General features: G+C 34.3%; 1 protein-coding gene, 1 long non-coding RNA gene and 1 other non-coding gene across 4 annotated transcripts; 1 reads left to right on the top strand and 2 right to left on the bottom strand.

The window, feature by feature from the left end:
* Nucleotides 1-1,822: 1,822 nt before the first annotated feature.
* Nucleotides 1,823-10,192, top strand: LOC107823550 (dihydrolipoyl dehydrogenase 2, chloroplastic). The gene is made up of 15 exons (XM_075230911.1): nucleotides 1,823-2,414; nucleotides 3,007-3,153; nucleotides 4,113-4,247; nucleotides 4,336-4,438; nucleotides 5,250-5,374; nucleotides 5,536-5,661; nucleotides 5,740-5,820; nucleotides 7,410-7,472; nucleotides 7,565-7,639; nucleotides 7,711-7,789; nucleotides 7,874-7,974; nucleotides 8,579-8,692; nucleotides 8,857-8,970; nucleotides 9,228-9,299; nucleotides 9,825-10,192. Exons 1-15 carry the CDS (start codon nucleotides 2,079-2,081, stop codon nucleotides 9,870-9,872), a joined length of 1,719 nt encoding a protein of 572 aa, XP_075087012.1. The 5' UTR covers nucleotides 1,823-2,078; the 3' UTR covers nucleotides 9,873-10,192.
* Nucleotides 10,193-13,627: 3,435 nt separating this feature from the next.
* TRNAT-AGU (transfer RNA threonine (anticodon AGU)) lies at nucleotides 13,628-13,700 on the bottom strand. The gene has a single exon. It is a non-coding gene; the product is annotated as a tRNA-Thr (tRNA).
* Nucleotides 13,701-15,992: 2,292 nt separating this feature from the next.
* LOC107797852 (uncharacterized) lies at nucleotides 15,993-20,910 on the bottom strand. 2 transcript variants are annotated; one of them, XR_001650774.2, is made up of 4 exons: nucleotides 20,757-20,910; nucleotides 20,368-20,432; nucleotides 19,394-19,539; nucleotides 15,993-16,287 (listed from the first exon to the last, which is right to left on the bottom strand). It is a non-coding gene; the product is annotated as an uncharacterized LOC107797852 (long non-coding RNA). The 2 variants fall into 2 exon arrangements; XR_001650773.2 differs by having other exon boundaries at nucleotides 19,425-19,539.
* Nucleotides 20,911-21,267: the final 357 nt, after the last annotated feature.

Genomic DNA, 21,267 nt, shown 5'->3' with positions numbered 1-21,267 from the left:
AAATAAATTATTATTATTATTATATCCATTTAATTATGGATAGAGAATGATATTGGGGATCACAATAATTGTTTTAATAAATAATAATTTACATAAAATTAAGCTACAAATTATAAACATATTTAAGTTGCTTCAATTAACATAAAAAGATTACGTGTTATGATACTCATTTTAACCTCCGGTTAATGTCAAACACAAACATCAAATTGAAAAATTGATATCAATAGTATTATTTTTCCAATGTATTTGAATATTTAACAAGAGAATACATTAAAAAGTTGCAAGTGTCGTCTATATTAATAATTTTCAAGAATAAAAAACATATCAATCTATCTTCGGTAAACTAATCTGGAATACATCCAAATTGGTCTTGCAAGTATTTCGACAGTGGAAACAATTAGCTACTTGATGAAAGAAATGTCATTCTTTATAATATGAAAAAAGATGGAAAAGAAACTATGATTTTACTTCATATCTTTTATACATCAAAATTAAGAATTATTTTTAGTACAATAAGCAAAGAGAACTTTCAAGGGGATTTGCATTCATAACAAGACAATTAACTACTACAAAATAAGAGAACAATAGGCACTAAAACGAGTATTAACATAATATAAATTATTATTTTTTATTATTACATATTTTTACATGATATAAATTGTAGGAATTCAATATAGCAGTTCAAATTATATTTTATTATAACTCATTTAAAATGATGTTAACTATTGATAAAATAATAAACATTTGATAGAGGTCTATATAAATTATATGGATTTTAATTTTTTCCTCAATTTAAGGAGATGAGAGAAATATTTTTTTTTATTTTTTTTTATAGAATTATCATATGTTAATTTTCATAATGAAACAATATAAAAATTATAACAGGTAATATTTAAGACAATTTATTGATAGTTGAAAATTTATTATGGAAGAATGGAGTTCAAACAATATGTATTATATTTTTACATCAATTAACTATATAAAATAGATATTTTTACATCTATTTTTAAAATTACTTTTGAATATAAAAAAATTTAATTTGAAATCGCTTTTAAATAGTGTGGATAAATGAAACCATTTAATTTTTATTTTTAAACTGCTGTAAAATAGTATGGGTAAATATGAAAACCTTGTAAATATCTATCAATACTTCTTTTTGTTGCCTTATTATTTAAAATTAATTTTTCTATCTCTATGAAAACTTCTATTTGACTAAAACAAAATTAATCATTTTATCAAATGAGGAAAAAGGTTCACAGTACTTCTTGTAAAATAGTCTAATTGCAGTGACATACAGTGCATTTAAGAAAAAAGTTTCACAGTACTTTATGCAAAGAGTACTTTATGCAAAGAGGAGAGTTGTGGCTAGGGGAATGTGGGGTGCTGGGTCCACTTGTATCAAACATTACCCGTTAAGAAATATAATATTTAGAAAATATAAACAATGCAGGAGTTTGTTAAAATGATATATATGCCGTTGGTGGACCATCTTTTCATTTCTATAAATATCCAAATAATGATTGGATAGTTAAATTACCTTAATATGTATTACAAAATTTTATCTGTAAAAATTTAAAATTGTTACTACTTCCGTTTCAATTTAGATGAACTAGTTTGACTTGATACAAAATTTAAGGGAAAAAAAAAAAGAAGACTTTTAAAACATGTTATCTTAAAAGCTTAGGTGCCAAAAATTTTATGGGGTCATGATATTTGTATGAATATAAAATTTTTTTATCAATAATAAAATGAATAAAATAAAAAGTTGAAAGTTAGATTCGTTTTGCATTTAAATTGAAAGACAGTACAAAAAGTAGAAACTAGAAACAACCCAACTGCAAAACCAAAATAATAGGAATGATTGGGTAGTTAGTTCCAATAAGGAAAAAAGTCAAAAACACACGCGGCAGAGAGCACACTGTATACAAAGAAAAACACAGACAATTTATTAGACACAAGATAGTACATAATCGCTTTGTTAACTCCGCCATTTCCAACGGATCTTTGGAAGCTCAAAAATTCATTCTGCTATATCTATCTCCTCCCCATTTCTCCATTTCTTCTCAAAATCTAATAAGATGCAGTCGTCAATTTCCCTCTCCTTCTCTTCGCCTTCCACAATTTGCAGATCCGACTGCAGCACGGCTGCCGTTGCCAATGGCAGTTTTCTCATGCCGCGATCGCTTCGATTCTGCGGACTGAGGAAAGAGGCATTTAAGTCGTTGAATTCGAGCCTTCATATTCGCCTTACAAGGCTTTGTTGTTCGAATAACAACAGAATATCGGCTTCTTCCGCAAATGGAGCTCCTTCTTCTTCTTCTTCTTCATCTTTGAAGGGGGGCTTTGACTATGATTTGGTTATCATTGGAGCTGGTGTTGGTGGCCATGGTGCTGCTCTTCACGCCGTCGAGAAAGTAAATTACTTTTCTATTATTGAATTGTGTTACTCATAGCTGAGAGGGGAACTACTTTTATGCTGAATGCTAATTCAAACTGGTGAAGGAGTTTATAATTGGTGATCCCAAATGTAATTAATGGAAACCTGAAGCTGTCTGGCTTTCCTTTTAGTTGAAATTACACGTGTACCTAGCTGACTCTAGTTTCATTAGAGTTTGCTTAACTTGATTTGGTGTAAAAACAAGTTGTTACATAAAATTATTACTGACTTTATTACGCAATAGAGGCTTAATTCAGCTATATTCGTGGACGTAGGTCTTGGGTCATTCGTAAACAATGTCAAAACACTTTACTTAAGGGCAGGGAATAGAAAATAGAAATGTACAAGAAATAACTGAAAGAAGAACAGAAAACATGCTGATACTTGTTGCTGATTGAGCGTCTATTTCTGTACGAAATGATAATTCTACTTCCAACTCGATGCAATCTCTTTTGTGATTACTTGTGCAAAGACAGGGACGAATGGGAATTTGGGTTCAAACAGCAACGCGGTTCCTTTCTTTTGCCAGGGTAAATGTGGGAATAATTACTTAATATGGATCTTTGTAGGGCTTAAAAACTGCCATCATTGAAGGGGAAGTTGTTGGAGGAACATGTGTAAATAGGGGATGTGTTCCTTCCAAAGCCCTCCTAGCTGTGAGTGGTCGCATGCGGGAGCTTCAGAATGAACAACATATGAAGTCTTTTGGTTTACAGGTACTTCTTATTCTTGCATCTCTACAATCCCATAGGATATTCACATTCTACTTGATATTTTTATGTAATTTGTATACTGGTAAAATGATCTGATCCATTGGGTATTATGTTGTCCAATTAGAACGCTTACACCCCATGAAATAATGTGAAATGGAATAGTTTACAAGCATATTCAAATTTGAAACTCTAATTTTTAACTTTTACCCTTCATAGTAGTTTAAGAGAGAAAGCCTGATAATGGTTTATTGCACCCCATGTTGTCCTTTTTTCTTTTGTGACTGAATCCTCCTTCATAACAAAAATAGATTCGTACTAAGAGCCCGTTTGGACATAAGAAATTTTTTCCTTTTTTCCAAAAAAAATTTACTTTTTTTTGAAATCAGCTTTTGTTCATAAAATTTTCAATTTTCACTTGAAGATGCATTTTGGAAATTTTTGAAAATTTTAAAAACTCCAAAAAGATGTTTTTCAAAATTTTCACTCAAATCACTCACAAAACTTCAAAAACAACCCAAAATTATATTCATGTCCAAACACAACTCTAAATTTTAAATACCATTTTCACTTGAATTTTTTTTTTTTTTGACTCTAATTTTCAAATACCATTTTCACTTAGAAAAACAATTTTCCCCCATTTTGGAATTTTACAATTCTTATGTCCAAACACCCGCTAAGTTTGAATAAAACTGCCATTCAAAATCAGGCTTGAAGGATTAACACATATAATTTAGCTAAAGACAAGCCACTTGTGTTTCTCTCTTCCTTAGATATTGTGATTTAAGGAACTTAACACTATGAATTGTTGTTAACCCTAATTGTCATCTAGAGAGGAAGTTCTCTTGTGAAAGCTTATAGTACACTTTTTAAGTTCATCTTGTGTATGCATGTTCTTTTAGTCTTCTCCGTCTTAATTTTGACTTAATGTATCCAACTGTACACATGGCTTCCTTCCATTAAAGGTTGCTGCTGCTGGGTATGATAGACAGGCTGTTGCTGATCATGCAAATAATTTGGCCTCCAAGATACGTGGTAACTTGACCAATTCTATGAAAGCCCTTGGCGTGGATATATTGACTGGTTTTGGGACAGTTTTGGTAGGTCTGGATATTTATAAATTATTGTACTGTACTACAGCTATCCTATTCGTCTGTAGTCAACTGAAGGTTGTGCTTAAATATTCAGGGTCCACAAAAAGTCAAATATGGGGATACTGTAATAACAGCAAAAGACATCATAATTGCTACTGGCTCTGTCCCTTCTGTGCCCAAAGGCATTGAGGTTGATGGTAAGTGCTTTCATAACCATTATTGTCTATTGATAAAGCACCCACCAACTGCATTAGCCAGTCTCAATGCAACGCTGTTTAGCTGGTTCTGTTCACTGGCTGCATGCTGTACCTTTTAATGCTATTAAATCACGGGTTGAGTGTTTGAATTTCAAGGCACTGCTTAATGGGATGAACAATATTTAAATTCAAAGCTGATGCTTTCAAATGAAAAGAAGTAATGAAAGTTGAAGCTATTGGCCATTTGTTATGCAATGCTCATGTTAAATAGCAAAGATACTGCTTGTAGAGGAACAACCTTGTTAACGAGATTGGGTTTGACTCTCTGTTACTGTTTCTTATGCACATACATTGGACGGTACTTCTGATGAAACAAATTGGTGCAAAACTCTAAGACTCTTTTGTGATAAGAGTGTTTACGCATTTTGTGGTAGTGCCTAAGCATCAGGAAGTGTATTTACCTGCCCCATTAAGTTAAATGATCTGACAATGTGCAGAACATTTCGCTTCAGCCGTTGGAGATTTTCGTCGTTCTGTAACTACATGAGTTCATTTAAGTTCATAGGAGATAGAGATTTTGACCCGTCATTCATTAAGTTAAACAGATACAGCAGTTTCGAAGATAAAGGAACCAGCATTAGCATCACGAAAGAGAACTGAAATTGGCATACACAATTCATTGTTTCCTTTTATTATTTCCTCCCTTCCTTCTAGTCCAGAACATCACTGAGAATTATTATGCTTGCCCTAGACCATTTAGAGCATTTACATTCAGTTGTATCATTGACTGATGCCAATGCTTGCTTTGCAGGTAAGACTGTAATAACTAGTGACCATGCACTTAAATTAGAATTTGTACCCAACTGGATTGCTATTGTTGGAAGTGGTTACATTGGACTGGAATTTAGCGATGTGTACACGGCACTTGGAAGTGAGGTATGAACCTTCTCTACATTATGCATCTAACGATTCTTATTTTTTATAATTATATTTAGCATATGCAATACAACTTCAATCAATTCATTTTCCGATTTTCTTTAGATAATGGAAAAATGGATAGGTTGTCTCCCCATGCTGACCATGGGATGAATTTACAGGTTACCTTTGTTGAAGCTCTAGATCAGCTCATGCCTGGCTTTGATCCTGAGATTGGGAAACTGGCGCAGCGGGTTCTTATCAATCCTCGGAAGATTGACTATCATACAGGTGTATTTGCGAGCAAGGTAATATATGCCACAACTTAGTTTAGTTTGAATGCCATTCTGAGAGCAAGTTATCTTAATTTGTCCCACCTTATTCAGATAACTCCAGCAAGGGATGGAAAGCCAGTGCTAATTGAGCTTATTGATGCAAAGACGAAGGAACCAAAGGATACTTTGGAAGTAAGTTGTAGCTATTTGGTTTGACGAGTTCTTTAACATTAAATCTAATATATACTTGTCGACTGAGGTTGTACATTTTTTAGTGCTACAACATGATTAAGATCATAATTCTTAAAATGGTTAACTACTTTTTTGTTCGGGAAAAGTCAAGAGAATCATATCAATTAGGAATCATAATATATGTCATAATATCTAGGAAACCCAAGAATTAGGAAATTTTCATTTAAGACTCTTTTATAAGGAGTTCTTCTCAGAAAGAAAAACTCCTATATAAGGAGCCCTTTTGTGTGTTCACCATCATTTTAAATAAGAACTTTTTTCTCTTTTCTTCTCTTTTCACTTGATTCAGACTTGTGTGGCTTCCGTCTAGCAGCATGCAAAAGTTTTTCTTTGTAACACTTAACACCCTCCTGCACGCCCAAGACTGGACATTTGGAGCATGAACAACATTACATAGTGTCCCAACATGAGGTAAATTAAGATTTCAAATGAGCCTAACGCTGATATCATTTCGGCCTAACTTAACCATTAAAGTTAACTCATGAGGTGAGGATTTCCCAAAATCATATAAGGAGATAACAACCATTCCATCAACCAATGTGGGTCACTTGGCAAAATGCAACTTAAAAGTTCTATATAAGGAACTAATCTTGTAAATTTCAGCAAGTAACTTCTTTTTTCTCTTTTCACTTAAAAGTCCTTGGTTCCTGCAACTTAAAAGTCCTATAAGGAACTGTCATCTAAGATTTATCAGCAGTATTGCCTGTAACATAGAGACAAGAGTGGGTTGCTCTAGTGGTGAGCACCCTCCACTTCCAACCAACAGATTGTGAGTTCGAGTCACCCCAAGAGCAAGGTGGGGAGTTCTTGGAGGGAGGGAGCCGAGGGTCTATCGGAAACAACCTCTCTACCCCAGGGTAGGGGTAAGGCCTGCGTACAAACTACCCTCCCCAAACCCCACTAGTGGGATTATACTGGGTTGTTGTTGTTGTTGTTGTATTGCCTGTAACATAGAGACTTTGTTACACGACTACGCTTAAAATGTTGATATTTATTAGCACTTTCTTACTGTTAAAGAACACTATTGTGTGTACAAGTATAATGAATATCAGAGCTTAATGGTAGACGCTGGAGCTTATGTAAGTGGTAGAAGGTGAAAACGGGATCAAACATCTGAAAGGTTAAGCAGCAAAATTTGGAGATTAGGTGTTATTAATAAGTTGTACTCCTAATAAACTCTAAAGAGGGAGATTAGGTGTTATTGATAAGTTGTACAAGTATAATGAATATCAGAGCTTAATGGTAGACGCTGGAGCTTATGTAAGTGGTAGAAGGTGAAAACGGGATCAAACATCTGAAAGGTTAAGCAGCAAAATTTGGAGATTAGGTGTTATTGATAAGTTGTACTCCTAATAAACTCTAAAGAGGGAGGCTTTTGCTGCAGTCGGAGCTAATAAAGTACTATACACAGTTTTAATATTTTCAATCAAAAGGACTGTGTTGCCCGCATCTCTTATCCCCTAACAATGACTTTTGCTTGCTGTCACTAGTGTCTCACATGAAACCTGAATTACATTATTCTACTGCAGGTAGATGCTGCTCTTATTGCAACTGGAAGGGCTCCGTTTACACAAGGACTTGGCCTGGAAAATGTTAGTTGCATTAGTGTTAACTGAAGCCCCTGGGAAAACTAACTTAAATGATTTTATGACAATTTATAGTATTGGTTATCACTTGTCAACAGATAAATGTTCAAACACAACGTGGATTTGTTCCTGTTGATGAACGCATGCAAGTCATTGATGCAAATGGGGAGCTGGTAGGCATTATTTTATTCCTTTTTGCATTTCTCGACAGTTATCTTTTCGCTTTTAACCTTGTGTTTGATAGGTTCCTCACTTGTACTGCATTGGTGATGCAAATGGAAAAATGATGCTTGCACATGCTGCAAGTGCACAAGGAATCTCTGGTAAAATGAAATGATCAATCGTGACACGATAATTGAACAATTTTTTGATAGTTGTTTAACTTATGGCCTTGCCTTCTTTCATAGTTGTTGAGCAAGTTACTGGAAAGGACCATATCCTGAATCATTTAAGTATTCCAGCAGCATGCTTTACCCATCCTGAAATCAGTATGGTCGGATTGACGGAGGTATTATCATCTCTTTAAATATTTGTCTTTGTTTAATGTTGCCCTTTTTTCTTATGGGTATGGTCTTTTCTTCTTTAATGATCTTTAGTAATTATAAGGAAATTTAATTCCCTAACAATATCTACACGTGGAACATGGTTGCATGGAAACTTCCACACATATTTGATAATGTAGTTACATTATAGGTGGGAGGTATTATCATCTCTTTAAATATTTGTCTTTGTTTAATGTTGCCCTTTTTTCTTATGGGTATGGTCTTTTCTTCTTTAATGATCTTTAGTAATTATAAGGAAATTTAATTCCCTAACAATATCTACACGTGGAACATGGTTGCATGGAAACTTCCACACATATTTGATAATGTAGTTACATTATAGGTGGGAGACAGATCATGCCATCCATTTCTGGGACTTTCTACATTGCTCTGCTGCTGGATGTTTTTGTTCTCATGCTTGCCTCTTTTGGTCACACAATGCTTCTGTACCCTTAGAGAAGCATGCACGCTTGTGACAGCGGAAAAATATTTCCTGAGTGAACGATTTTTAGTTTTCTTTGTGATAGCACTTAAACATAGAGTTTTTATTGTATACTTGCAATTATGCAGCCTCAAGCGAGAGAAAAAGCTGAGAAGGAGGGCTTTGAAATTAGTATTGCCAAGACTAGTTTCAAGGCTAACACAAAAGCTCTTGCTGAAAATGAAGGGGAAGGACTTGCAAAGGTAGCACATTATCATTTTTCAAGGATTGCTGATGTTACATTATTTATTATTCTTTATGTTACCAGCTACTTCTTTTGTTGTTTCCATTTTCCTATCGTTTTAAGATGTTTCCTCCCCTGCAGAGTAGTGTCTTATGTGATCACTGAAATTCTTGTTAAATGCAGTTGATTTATAGGCCTGACAACGGTGAGATCCTCGGAGTCCACATCTTTGGAATGCATGCTGCTGATCTAATACATGAAGCATCCAATGCCATAGCTCTGGGATCACGCATACAGGTAGCCATTTCCCTGCAAATTGCGTTTTCCTCACAGTACTAACCATTTGTTTGGAAAGGCTCAAGTAAAATGGTTACCTGCAGTCTTTTTTTGGTTTGTGGCAATGTGAGATGGAGTATACATGTTTTCTTTGGATTATGAACTTTAGTAGATCCTTGCAAGCTTCAATGAGTGTTGTATCCAATCTCTCATGTGAGAAGTCATTTATTCTGTCAGCTTCTTCTCATGTGTTTTACATTTGTTATTGCATTTTACAGGACATTAAGTACGCTGTTCATGCACATCCAACTTTGTCTGAAGTGATTGATGAACTCTTTAAATCAGCAAAGGTAATCTTTTTGTGTCCTGTGTAATGCTGGTAGAATGTCTTGAACGAGATCGTACCTCTTTAGGGATGTTAGAGGGGTCATAGTGCCTCACAAGAATTGGTATTAGACTAGGACATTCTAGTCCTCCTTTGATTGTTAAAAGTGATCTGGGGGGACCTCTATGGTTATCGTAAAATTGCCCCGAAGCTTGGCTTATTCTTTGATCTCCAGATTCAGTAGAAGGTCTGATGCTTATATATATTAAGGTCTTTTTGTCCTGAGCATGGAGATCTTAAGCTAATGAATGGCGGGGTGCTTACAAGAATCCAGAGCCGCATGTACAAGTTGCAGGTAGGGAGGAAATCTCCCTTAGGTTGTGGAGTGAGATTCTCTTATTCTTCACTGGTATATTAAATCATCTATTTCTCTCAAGAGCATGCTCAAATATAGTGGGTAGTCTACAAACTCTCGTGTCTCTCTTATGTCAGGTATGATTGGAAATTGATTTTTAAGCTTTTACAATAATATGTATACATTTTATGGCAGGTTAAAACTAACGCTTCTAGTCCAATTGCTGAGCCAGTTGCAGCATAGGCTTCTACAACCGCTCTAATTGAGACTTAAGTTAATAGGATTTTGCAGAAGCTTCCGAATGGAATTTATTGGCTCTATCTTCTCATGTTGTGCATTACCGCTACAAAGAGGTGCTTTGTTCTAGCTTTTCGGAATTGTAGACGTCGTTAAATGCCTAGGTTTGTGGTAGGTCTAGATGCTTTTAAATGAGCAACGATATCAATATGAAAGATGATCTGTATTGTTTAAATCGACATTGGCATTGAGTCACTGCTGTACGAATATTGTACGAGTATTTAGTACTTGATACGATAGTTGAAATTTTAGAGGTTTTCAAGTGAGTTCTGCACAAGTTGCTGTCATGGTTGTTGCTATATTGCTCCCACACAAACCAGTCCCCTCTCTTTTTTGCATGCTTACTCGCTCGTCCCACTGCTACAAGCTAAACACTGAACTGGAATAGCAACTAAAGTTAGCCTTCTTGGACTTCTTGGACTTGGACTAACCAAGTGTCCAGGTGGTTCAGTTGGAACTCCAACATCTCCTCCTCAAGTTGGAGGATGAATGAACTCGTCCCGACTTGCTTAAAAAGATTGTACCCTGAACACCATCAAGGGAAAATATAAATTAACCTATTAGTAAGCTTATCTATGACTAAGCTAGCGTTTGGCCATAGATTCCCAAATTTATTCTGAAAAATCTGATTTGGGTGAAGTTTGGTTTGAAGATGAAAATGTGTTTGGACATATGTTTTGGGTGAAATTTGGTTTGGAAAAACATGAAACATGACTTATACCCACAAGTTTTAAAAACCATCACAAATACCCAACAATACCATTATCAATAATATTCATTATATTATCGCAAACCATAGTCCTAAACATAAATAAATTTGATACAAAATTATCATTTTTATAATGAACTACATGATACACTACCAGATGACCGAGAAGACGAAGCAATATCGTTACAAAATAATAAATGATGGGCTCTTTTATAAAATACAAAAGTTTGGGACAATTTAAAAAAAAATATAATAGTGATATTTTGGCCGCTGGTTTTGGGATTTGGGATTTGAGACTTGGGATTTGGCCAAAATGTAGGCAAAATCTATGGCCAAATATGTGTTTGCCAAATAAAATTTAAGTTTATTTTGGCAAAATCTATGGTCAAACGGGTCCTAAATATGCATCAACTCTTTGACTAGGAGGAAACTTAGGTACCTACGGGCATGATAAGTATTCCAAATGAAGGAGTCCAGGAGTTTGAAGAGAAGTGGCTCAAATGTCACAAAGCAAATTAGATGTTAGGCGTTGTTTGAGTGAGGAAGTTGATCAGCTTCCAATTTACTGCATCTATAACCCTTGATTGGGTGAGGAAGTCCACGAAAGTGCACAATTTGAAGCAAAAAAAGAACAAAACGAAAAAATGGGCCAGTGTAGCGTCTGGGTAGCGCCCCACGCTACCAGCGGCACAGTTTACAGATGCAAAATTTTTCCAGGGTCAGGGCTAGCGCCCCGCGCTACCCTGGGCGCTGGGTGACAGGTTCTTCTCTGTTTTGCCCGGGACAAGGTTTTTTGGCCCTACACACCCCCAACTCGTATAAAAAGAAGTCTAAACCTATTTTGGAGGGTAGGGCGTTTTTGTGAGGAACTTTTGATCAAGGGATTGCTTGATCACCAATTAAATACTATCTATGAATCTAGAGTTGAACTCGAAAGTGGAAATTCTAGGTTGCATATAGGATTGAGTAGAGCAAGTTCTTGAACCTGAGCATCGAAGGATTGATTTGCGGTTAGGATAAACATATGCTAATTGCCTTGTTTGGTTATTATACGGGAATTACGAATGCATTCTTGTTGATTCTAACTCTATAGACATATACATATAGGTGTTAGGTTAGCTTGAATAGGCGAGTAAGAGATCGACAGATTCTTATGAGCAATATTAACCCCATCAACCAATAAACTAGATAAATTAATTAGTTAATCCAATTGAAAAATACAATAGGAATGTTAGGTAGCCCATAGCCCTAGACCGTTTTTATCACATTGATAACATAAAAATCCGCTATTTCTTTGTTCGGAGTTCACTATTTGTTTTTCTTTTATTTTAATTAGTTTAGAATCAAATACTTCTAGGTTTAATTCTTGTTTAGATAATTACGATAGTCTAGTTTAGTTAATAGTTGATAACAAGTTCTCGTGGGTTCGACATCTGACTAAAAAGTCACTTTATTACTTGACAACCGCGTATACTTGCGTATGTGTTTGGCCGCAATACATTATTTACATCTACGTAAAATAATGTCCATTTTATCTTTGATTGTAGCCATAATACACTTGATGGTGGTCGTTTTAAGGGAGAAATTAAAAAATAGGCAGATTTACAAGTAGTAATTAAAAAATGGCCACAGTTTCAAAAGTAATCGAAATTTAGCCGCTTTTCATGTAAAGATAAATTTGAACGAAAACACTGTTCAAAAACCGAAAAATATTTCAGCATAATATACCGGAGTTTCAGTATCTCCAGCATATTATACTTGAGTATAATATACCGGTCTAGCATAATATGCTGGAAGTTCATACACAAGTGCTCCAATCTCCAGTATATTATGCTGGAACTTCAACTTTTCGCGTGTTGGAGTTCCAGCATAATATGCTGAAAGTTCATACACTGGTGCATCAGTCTCCGGTATATTATGCTGGACTGGTCCATGTTACAGTAAAATAGTGGCTATTTTTCAATGAGTTTGCAAACGGTGGTTATTTTTAAATTACCAGTCCGAAAATTGGCTAGTCCGTGCTATTTTTACTCGTTTTAACATGCGTGCGATAAAGTCTCATTATAAACAAATCCATCCTGTTGAGTGTCACAAGCCTTGCCTTCTATATCGTGAAGCTGCGCGCTTGATTTTGTAGACCCATTTGCACCTAATTGTTTCCTTTTCAATGGGCAGTTCAACTATATACCATACTTGATTAGCTTTCAAAGTTTCAAATTCTTTTGTCATTTCCTTTTAGCAAGTAAGTTCAAAAACAACTTATTGATATGAATGAGGTTCATGCACACAAGCAACACTCTGAACTAGTGAAAGGTTACCATCGAATATTCGAAAACAGGGAATCTACAAGAACATTTATGAAGAAAGAGGAAAGGAGAGATGCCTTTTTGCTAAATGGCCATACGGATGACTAATTGGCACAAAATAGCCCAACTCCCAATTATTGTCCGCTTTAGCCATTTTTCTTGCATTCTACCCAAAAATAATTTTCCTGCAACTGAACCACTTCTTCCTCACCCATTCACACTGCCACCACCACCCTCTCGCTAGAACAAAATGGCTTAATAGCTAACTTTTAGCGATGAGTCAAAAATTTAGTCCCTAAAAGCATACTTATTAGTTAAGTTGCGACACCGGTGCGGATCTAGAGGTTGGATCCTTCGAGATGTAATTCTAAGATTCGAGGATATGGATCCTAGTGCGGATACGGGTGCGAAGATCCGGCTAAAAATAATTCAAAATACCTTAACTTAAATATAAATAAAAAATACTACAGCCGACATACTAAGTTAATGGTAACAAGGCAGCAAGTTAATTACCATTCGTAACTATATTCGTTCGTGCAACAAATACAACCAAGACAAAATATATGAATGTATACAAATGATACAACATGTATCGACTGTACAACCAAATACAGAAAACTATAAATACTCACATTGAGAGTCGAACTCAAAACCTCCGCTTACAACCAAATACAGAAAAATATAAATACTTTCATTGAGAATCGAACTCAAAACATCCGCTTACTAAGCGGATGATCTAACCAACTGAGCTACGAGAGTTTCTTGCTCTCTTTTTTCAGTTCAAAATAATTGATCTCTTGTTTGAGTACTTTCAGGTGGATTTTCTATAAAATTCAAACATAACTAAGAATGGTAACTTTTTAAAAGTATATCCATGAATGGTAAATACAATGTATACGTTTGTGGTGTCGTAAAGTTTTTCTATACTATATAGCATTTAGTAAAAGAGTTCGGTATTTTAGTTAACGAAAGTACTGAAATACTGATACCTTAAAACCAAGAACTGTACCATATATTGAACTTGTAGATTGTTACCGAATAAATACCAAAGTACCGAAGAAGCAAAATAAAAATATTGAATTAATTTGATTTGGTCCGATTTTTTAGATTTTAGCCCATCACTAAAGAGTGTCTGAGAATCAAATAGGTTACAACCGGTAATAAAAAATAAAAAAAGAATATAAAATAGGAATTTCAACCACCACCAAATTCTTTTTTGAAAATTCGGATCACAATCAGCTACATAGTCCACTGGTAGTCGGATCTGCGTCTGCAATATCATATAAGAAAAGAAGAGGGATGATTAAAGGTGTACTAAGACTCAGAGGCGAACCTAGGATTTCAAGATGAGGGGTGCATTGTCGTGAAAAAATGGATTTAGAATTTACATTTGACGGATTTAACTTTAGTCTTTTACCATGAACTCACTACATTTTTGAAATTATAGGTTCAAAATTATATTTTTTTTGAAATTTTAGTAATTTTCACACACACACACACACACATATATACTCCGTGCAGAAAACAAAACCGTTCAGAGTGGGATTTGAACCGCCAATTTTACTTGCAGAGGTGCACCCAATAATAATTGCACCATAAGAGTTTTGAGCATGGATTCACACACATATATTTAAGTAATTATGAAAAAATATAACATTGTTATACATGGTTCAGGGAGAAAAGTATGGGTTCACGTGAACCCATATTTTTAAAAATTGAATACGCCTCTGTACTCGGTAAGTATCATCTACTTTCCAAAAGGGTCGTGACGAGACTTCTAGCCAGTGCAAAAATAACATTTCCTTTGAAAGCATGTACATATAATGTAATCAATAATCATATGTACAAAAATAACCAAGATAACATGTATTGCATACTCTCAATGCACAGGTAAAGTTTATCACAATATGGACAACAACCTTCTTGGCATACATCTGATACATAGGTAAAGCATATAACAATATGCATAATAACTCGAATATCAACATTCATTATACTAATTTGATGTACATGTATAACATACAACACTATGCATAGGAACAGAGCATATAATGATACAACTATCAGAAAAACCAACCGGCATGACCAATATCGTGCGCATACACGTTCCCTTGGTTCCAATATGGTTAGTAACTCGTGAGGGAGGATCCATTTAACATGTACCCGAGATGGATCCAGAATTTAAATCTTATGGGTTCAACTTTTAAAATTTTTAGCATTAAACTCATTATATTTTTAAAGTTATGGGTTCATATCTACTATTTTGTACTTTTAATGAATTTTTACACATTAATTTTTACTCCGCATCAAAAGTTATGGGTTCAGTTGAGTCGGGTGATACTACACTACATCCGCCACTAGATGGATCTACATGCTCGTAATTGAAAACCTGAGATATGAATCCACATGCTCATCACTAATAACCTAAGTCGTGAATCTGCATGCTCGTCACTGATAGCCCGAGACGTGCGTCCCATACTCATCACTGAGAAATTCGCTATTTTTCGACTACCAAAATAGTCAAAAAGTAGTCGAAAAAGTACCTATTTCGACTACTTTCCGACTGATTTACAATAGTCGGAAAAAGGTTCGTCGGAAAAAAAAATTCCGACTACAGTAGTCGAAAAAAAATTTCCGCCAAAAATTCAAAAAGGGAGCTATTTTTTTTTCTGACTGAAGTAATCGAAAAACAATAAAATAATTATTTGTTTTAAAAAATATTTCTGACTACTGTAGTCGTAATAAAATATAAATAATAATTATTTTTTAATTATTTTTATTTTATTTTTCGACTACAGTAATCAGAATATTGAATTTTCTGGATTTTTTTTTGGAAATTTTCTGGAAAGTTAGTCGGAAATTTATTATTTCTGGGCACATTTTCTAACTACAATAGTCGAAAAATTGGGTTGAATTTTGGCAAATTATTGCCATTTTATTAGCACACCACCTGCCAAATGACCATTCCAACTAAACAACCAATTCAACCTAACGATTCCAACTAAACAACCAATTCTAGCTAAACAACCATTCAACTTCAACAAACAAATATTTAAATCCCATAATATCAAACCAAAACATTAATTAAAGTCTAAATATTCAATATCAAGTCTAAATAGCTAATACACATCGACATTAATATAATAAAGTCTAAACATATATACCACAACATCCAAACCTACCATAAAATCTAAATATAAAGTCTAAACATCCAAGAATATGATCTTACATATGTTTCTGATGCACGTGTCTCAACTCATCCTTCTCTTGAACCGTCCTTTTTCTTTTTCTTACGTGTCTCCGCAAAGACCTCAGCATGAGACACTGATCCTCCCTTTAACTTTACCTGAAAAATTAATAGGATATAGAATTTAGATAAAAGTTCAATTGTGTTTAACTTTATACATTCATCTCTTAACTATATGGACTACTTAATATAATATTTTCCTTCATAAATATTTTTCACATGTTTTAGCAGAATTTTTCTCTTCATTTAAGAATGAGATGCCCTGGTGGACCAAAACAAAAGCTAATTGAAAGCAAACTTGGAGCATTGCCAAATTCCATGAATGACAGATATCTTATATGCCAGCTTTCCAGCTAAAAAACTATTATATCTTATTTTTAATAAGAAATTTTTATAGCCGCACAAATATTTTTTTTGATAATTAACCTTTTTCATTAATCACCAATGAAACATTACAAATCATAGCTAAAGTGCTAAACTAAGACACAACCAACTATCCAGTAAACACAAATAGCTACACCAAAGAGGAAATCAGCATACTAAGCTACCTCTCACCTAAAACAGAAGCTTTTGTAAGGCCCTTCTAATTCTCTAACATTACAACCGTAGGCTATTTCCCTCACTACATACTGCCAGTTTCTAGTTTTCTGCTCAAATATTCTTTGATTTCTCTCTATCTAGATGCAGTGGACACATTCAGTATATACCATCTTGAATATCTGAACACCTTGTGCTTTCCCGTTTGAATTACTGATAGCCCCACTTCTGATGTTGGTCCTAGGTCACTGTATAAATGTTATGACATATTTAATATCATAAGTTTCAAAAGTCTTATAAATACACAAATGTTATGTCATGTTTAATTCATAATTAGTTTCAGAAATTTTTCTTTCTTTCTTTCACTCTATGTTTGTAAGGCCCTGTAAAACATTTCTAATAATTTAAGACTTTATAGTGCACTAACAATAATTGGAAATAATATTTTTGAGTTCTAAAGGAGACCTATGGGATAGAACCATATTATTTTGAATTGAAAATACATATGAAAAGTGTTTTGGAACATATTAAGGAGGTTTGTAAGTGGAAAGAAGTTGTTTGGAACGAGTTGGAAATATTAAGTGGAATAGATGTCAAACTTTGCACAACACTTGACTTTGAATGGGTATAACTCTCATAATATAAAGATAGTTTCAATGAATATTTCCTCTAGAGTGTAGACCTTCGAGTCTGGTTTCAAACGCATTAAACCATTTGTCATTTGGATATTTCTACAAGAAGCTATGATCAAATTACTAAAATGAGGCAGGTGGAACAAAGAAAGTCTTGCTAAGGGTTTAAAGCCTTAAATCGCGCCTCGAGATCTCCACTTTTCGCTTGTGTACCCCAGATGGCTATGGATGAGGGTAACATCATGTAATCATGATTTCATACTTATATGAAAGTCTGGAAGTGAATTGGGGATTTACATCATAGCAATGTATCGAAGGAGGGTAAGTTGAAAAACAAGAAATATAGGAAGGATGCATCTTGAGGGCTCGTCTGAACTCGTGCGCCGCACGGGTTTGAACGAGAAAAGACCCCCATTCATTTCAACAAAACAACGAAGTATATCCCCAACACGCAAACTTTAACAAGAGTTCGTCCATGTCCGCGCGATGCACGAGGATGGACAAGCTAGGCTTGAAGCCTTTATAAAGAGCATTTCGGTAGCTCACTTCTCCCACTCCTCTTAGCCGATTCTTGGAGCTCATTTCCACTCTCTCCAGGCCCCCCAACTTCCCCCATATTCAAGGTGAGTAATCCCTACTAATTTGGTATTTCATTCTATCAATTTCATCCTAAAACTAACTCAATCCTCCATAAAATACATAGATTTTCAAGAAATTTCTTCAAGAACTCAAAAGAGGGTTTTGCAAGATTTCTTCCAAAAGGTAATCCTACACCCTTAGACTTACATGTATGGATATATTATGGGAATATGAGTATGAATTAAGTATTAAAACTTATGGTATGATGATTGGAAGCTATACGTGATATCTTAAATAACTAAATTGTATCAAACAATTAAACTGTATAATTAATGGCCTTTAAATACTTTAAAAAAATTTCGGGTGTTAAAGATATTTTTTCAAACCAGATCATGTTACATATAAGTTATGTATATGGGGTGACTGTATATGTGAAGTAATGAGCATATACACAAGAACCAAGTTATATTAAGGGGTTGTATATGGATACACTTTTGAGCATAATGTAATATACCTTGATTATATGTGCATGTATATGCATGTACAACATTATATGCATATTGTAAATGCTAGATAACATTATGATTTATATGTATGTTGCTATACATGTCTAATATGGATTACCAATCACATTGCTTATATGTATGTTGTGATAAGTACATGGTTTGGATACTTTTTCAAAATGCTATTTTCCGACTACAGAATAGTAGTCATAATTTTTCGACTACAGTAGTCAGAAAATTATAATTAATTTTTTTATATTTTTTTAATTTGTAGGCGACTGCCATTTCGACCGTAGTAGTCTTAAAATTTGGCGCAAAATACCGCGAATTAATTTTTCCGACCACTATAGTCTGAACAAAGTCAATAAAAAATTTTGACCAATCTTTCGATACAGTAGTCGTAACTTTTAAAAAAATATTTTTAATTTTTCAACTACAGTAGTCGGACAATGCACAAATTTCGTGATCAAAATTTTAATTAAAAATCGACTAAAGCTGCCGACCAATGTAATCAGAAAATAAGTCAACAAAATTTTGACCAAAATAAAAAAGAAATTTCCGTCTACAGTTGTCACAACCCATTTTCTGAACAAGCCGTGACCGATACCCGATCGATAAATTTGACCGAGCGAACTATCTACGCTTATCAAAACTATTATAACTTCAAACTTTATATGCAACAAGGCAATACTTTAATCAAATACTTTTAAGTAATTTTATTATCTAAAATAAACCAACTCCAAAACTTTATTCGTAGTAACTACTGAAATACTACAAAGTTTTTATCAAAAACACTTGAATCTTAACCCACCGACTGTGTCTATGAAGCCTCTACTGATAAACTGATGCACTGCTCAGGACATGAGATTTTCTGGCTAGTTCTCCAAGTAAACAAAGAAATATCTAAATAATGAAGACGCAAAGGAATACTCCACGAACAAAAGCGAAGCTCACCAATAACACTGGAAGTGAGGGAAGTCCTAACCTGTAGCCTGCTCTCCTGCAAAACCGGTTCCTACGTTGTACCGCAGACCAACGCAGGTTCCCAAAAGAGAACGCCGGTACCATCCTCAATGAGTCTCAACGACAGGGGACAAAACCTTAATAAAATATACATTACAAATAAATATTCTACATGCATGGAAAACATAAAGCGTTTAAGAACAATTCTAAAATAATTACATAACAACAGTTTATGAATATTCTAAAAGAAATTCTTTTCTTTTTCTTTCTTAAAAAAAATACTTCACTTCATACTTCGGGAGTTCCAACTATCCCGACTTATTTTTGTCTTAGTCACCGTGTGATCGGCACGGGTTCCATCCCAACCTGATCGAATAGGCCCAAACCACGAGGTGCCGCTCGCTTCATGGTTCTCAGCACTCATGTATCATAACTTAGCCTAGCTAGGCAAATTCTCGCCAACGAGACACTCGGCTCGTATGCTCCCTACTTTGGCACATGTAGTTTCAAGAAGTCAACGCCTTGGTTAGGACCCTCGGCCTGGACGATGACCCTTTCTCAGAATAGAGGATACTCCAAAAAATCTTTTCTTTCTAAAACATCTTCTTGTGACTTTTCAAATCTAAATCTTGTTTGAAAGTGATCTTTCAATATTCATAATAATATTCTTGAGTGTATACATAGTATAAGCATGAAATACAATTACTCAAAGTATCTTTAAAAGTTTTATCTAACTCTTGAAACTTTAACATGTAAGATCACGTAATAAAGCATAAAAATATAAAAAAATAGACGATTATACTTCTCCAGAAAAATATATAAGCTTTAACTAGAATATACTTAGTCAATATGTATTCACACGTTTCAATTAAGCACATGTTGACTCTTTAAAATATTTTATCAAACACTTTGTGGGCGTATTTTTGTGAGTAGAACCACTTTAGTAAAAGGTTATATCCACTCACCTCAATTTCTCCTTTCAAGCAATAATGTAAGTTCCAATTCTTGTAATCAACTCAACGATCAAATACTACAACAATAAGTCACAATAAGTATCCAACTTTTCCAAAGTATTAATCTTTTCTCAACTCTAAGAACTTTAGGTTCAACTTCTAAATTTCTAAGTTTTGGGGTGAGGTCTTGTTCTAACAAATCTTTACTATCTCTAACAACCCTAACCTGTTATATCAATCCAATAAAAGTAAAGAATTTATCTTGTAACACCAAAAACCTAACTCGTACTTGATGGGTGTCCTTGAGGTTTTGTAAAACTTTCCTATGAATTCACCCCGTTAGGTTGTTAGATTCTAGTGTATAATGATGTTATAGCTTACAATCCCATAAAAAGAATTACCTCAATCGTGACCTAAAGAAGGTCTGAAGTAGTCGAGAAGCATTGTAGCCTCTGTTTCTTGCTCCTTGAAAAATCTATTTTTTTGTTATGTAGAATTCTTTGCAATTGTTTTCCAGCCCTTGTCTCTCGTTCCTCCTAAGGCTTTAAGCCTTTTCCTTTAATTTTTTGTCTTTCAACAGGTCATCCTATGGGCTTTAGGCCCAAATACTAGGTGTCTTGCTTTTTTTTGACTTAACAAGTATTTAATGATATCCCCTTTTAATAATTAATAATATTAAAATTAATAATATTTCCCTAATTATATATCCAATTATTTATAAATAGATAAGTAAATCAAAAGTCAATCATAAGGGTTTAAGTCCGTAATAAAAGTATAATATTTTTATGTACTCAAGATAAGATAAAAAATAAATTCTATATTTAGCGTGTGTTGAAACTTTTATAGATTTGAGGAGTGTTACAATCTTCCTTCCTTAAAAACATTTATCCTCGAACGTTTCTAGGGACTTAT

The sequence above is a fragment of the Nicotiana tabacum genome, chromosome 15 (genome assembly GCF_000715075.1).
Source record: "Nicotiana tabacum cultivar K326 chromosome 15, ASM71507v2, whole genome shotgun sequence".
Taxonomy (NCBI): Eukaryota; Viridiplantae; Streptophyta; class Magnoliopsida; order Solanales; family Solanaceae; genus Nicotiana; species Nicotiana tabacum.
This window is presented reverse-complemented; position numbering and strand designations above follow the sequence as displayed.

Bases quoted from the DNA above. Each gene is read 5' to 3' on its own strand.
- LOC107823550 (XM_075230911.1), top strand. From the start codon at position 2,079: ATGCAGTCGTCAATTTCCCTCTCCTTCTCTTCGCCTTCCACAATTTGC. The intron at 4,248-4,335 runs GTAGGTCTGGAT...TTAAATATTCAG, and splicing joins CTGGTTTTGGGACAGTTTTG to GGTCCACAAAAAGTCAAATA. The intron at 5,821-7,409 runs GTAAGTTGTAGC...ATTCTACTGCAG, and splicing joins AACCAAAGGATACTTTGGAA to GTAGATGCTGCTCTTATTGC.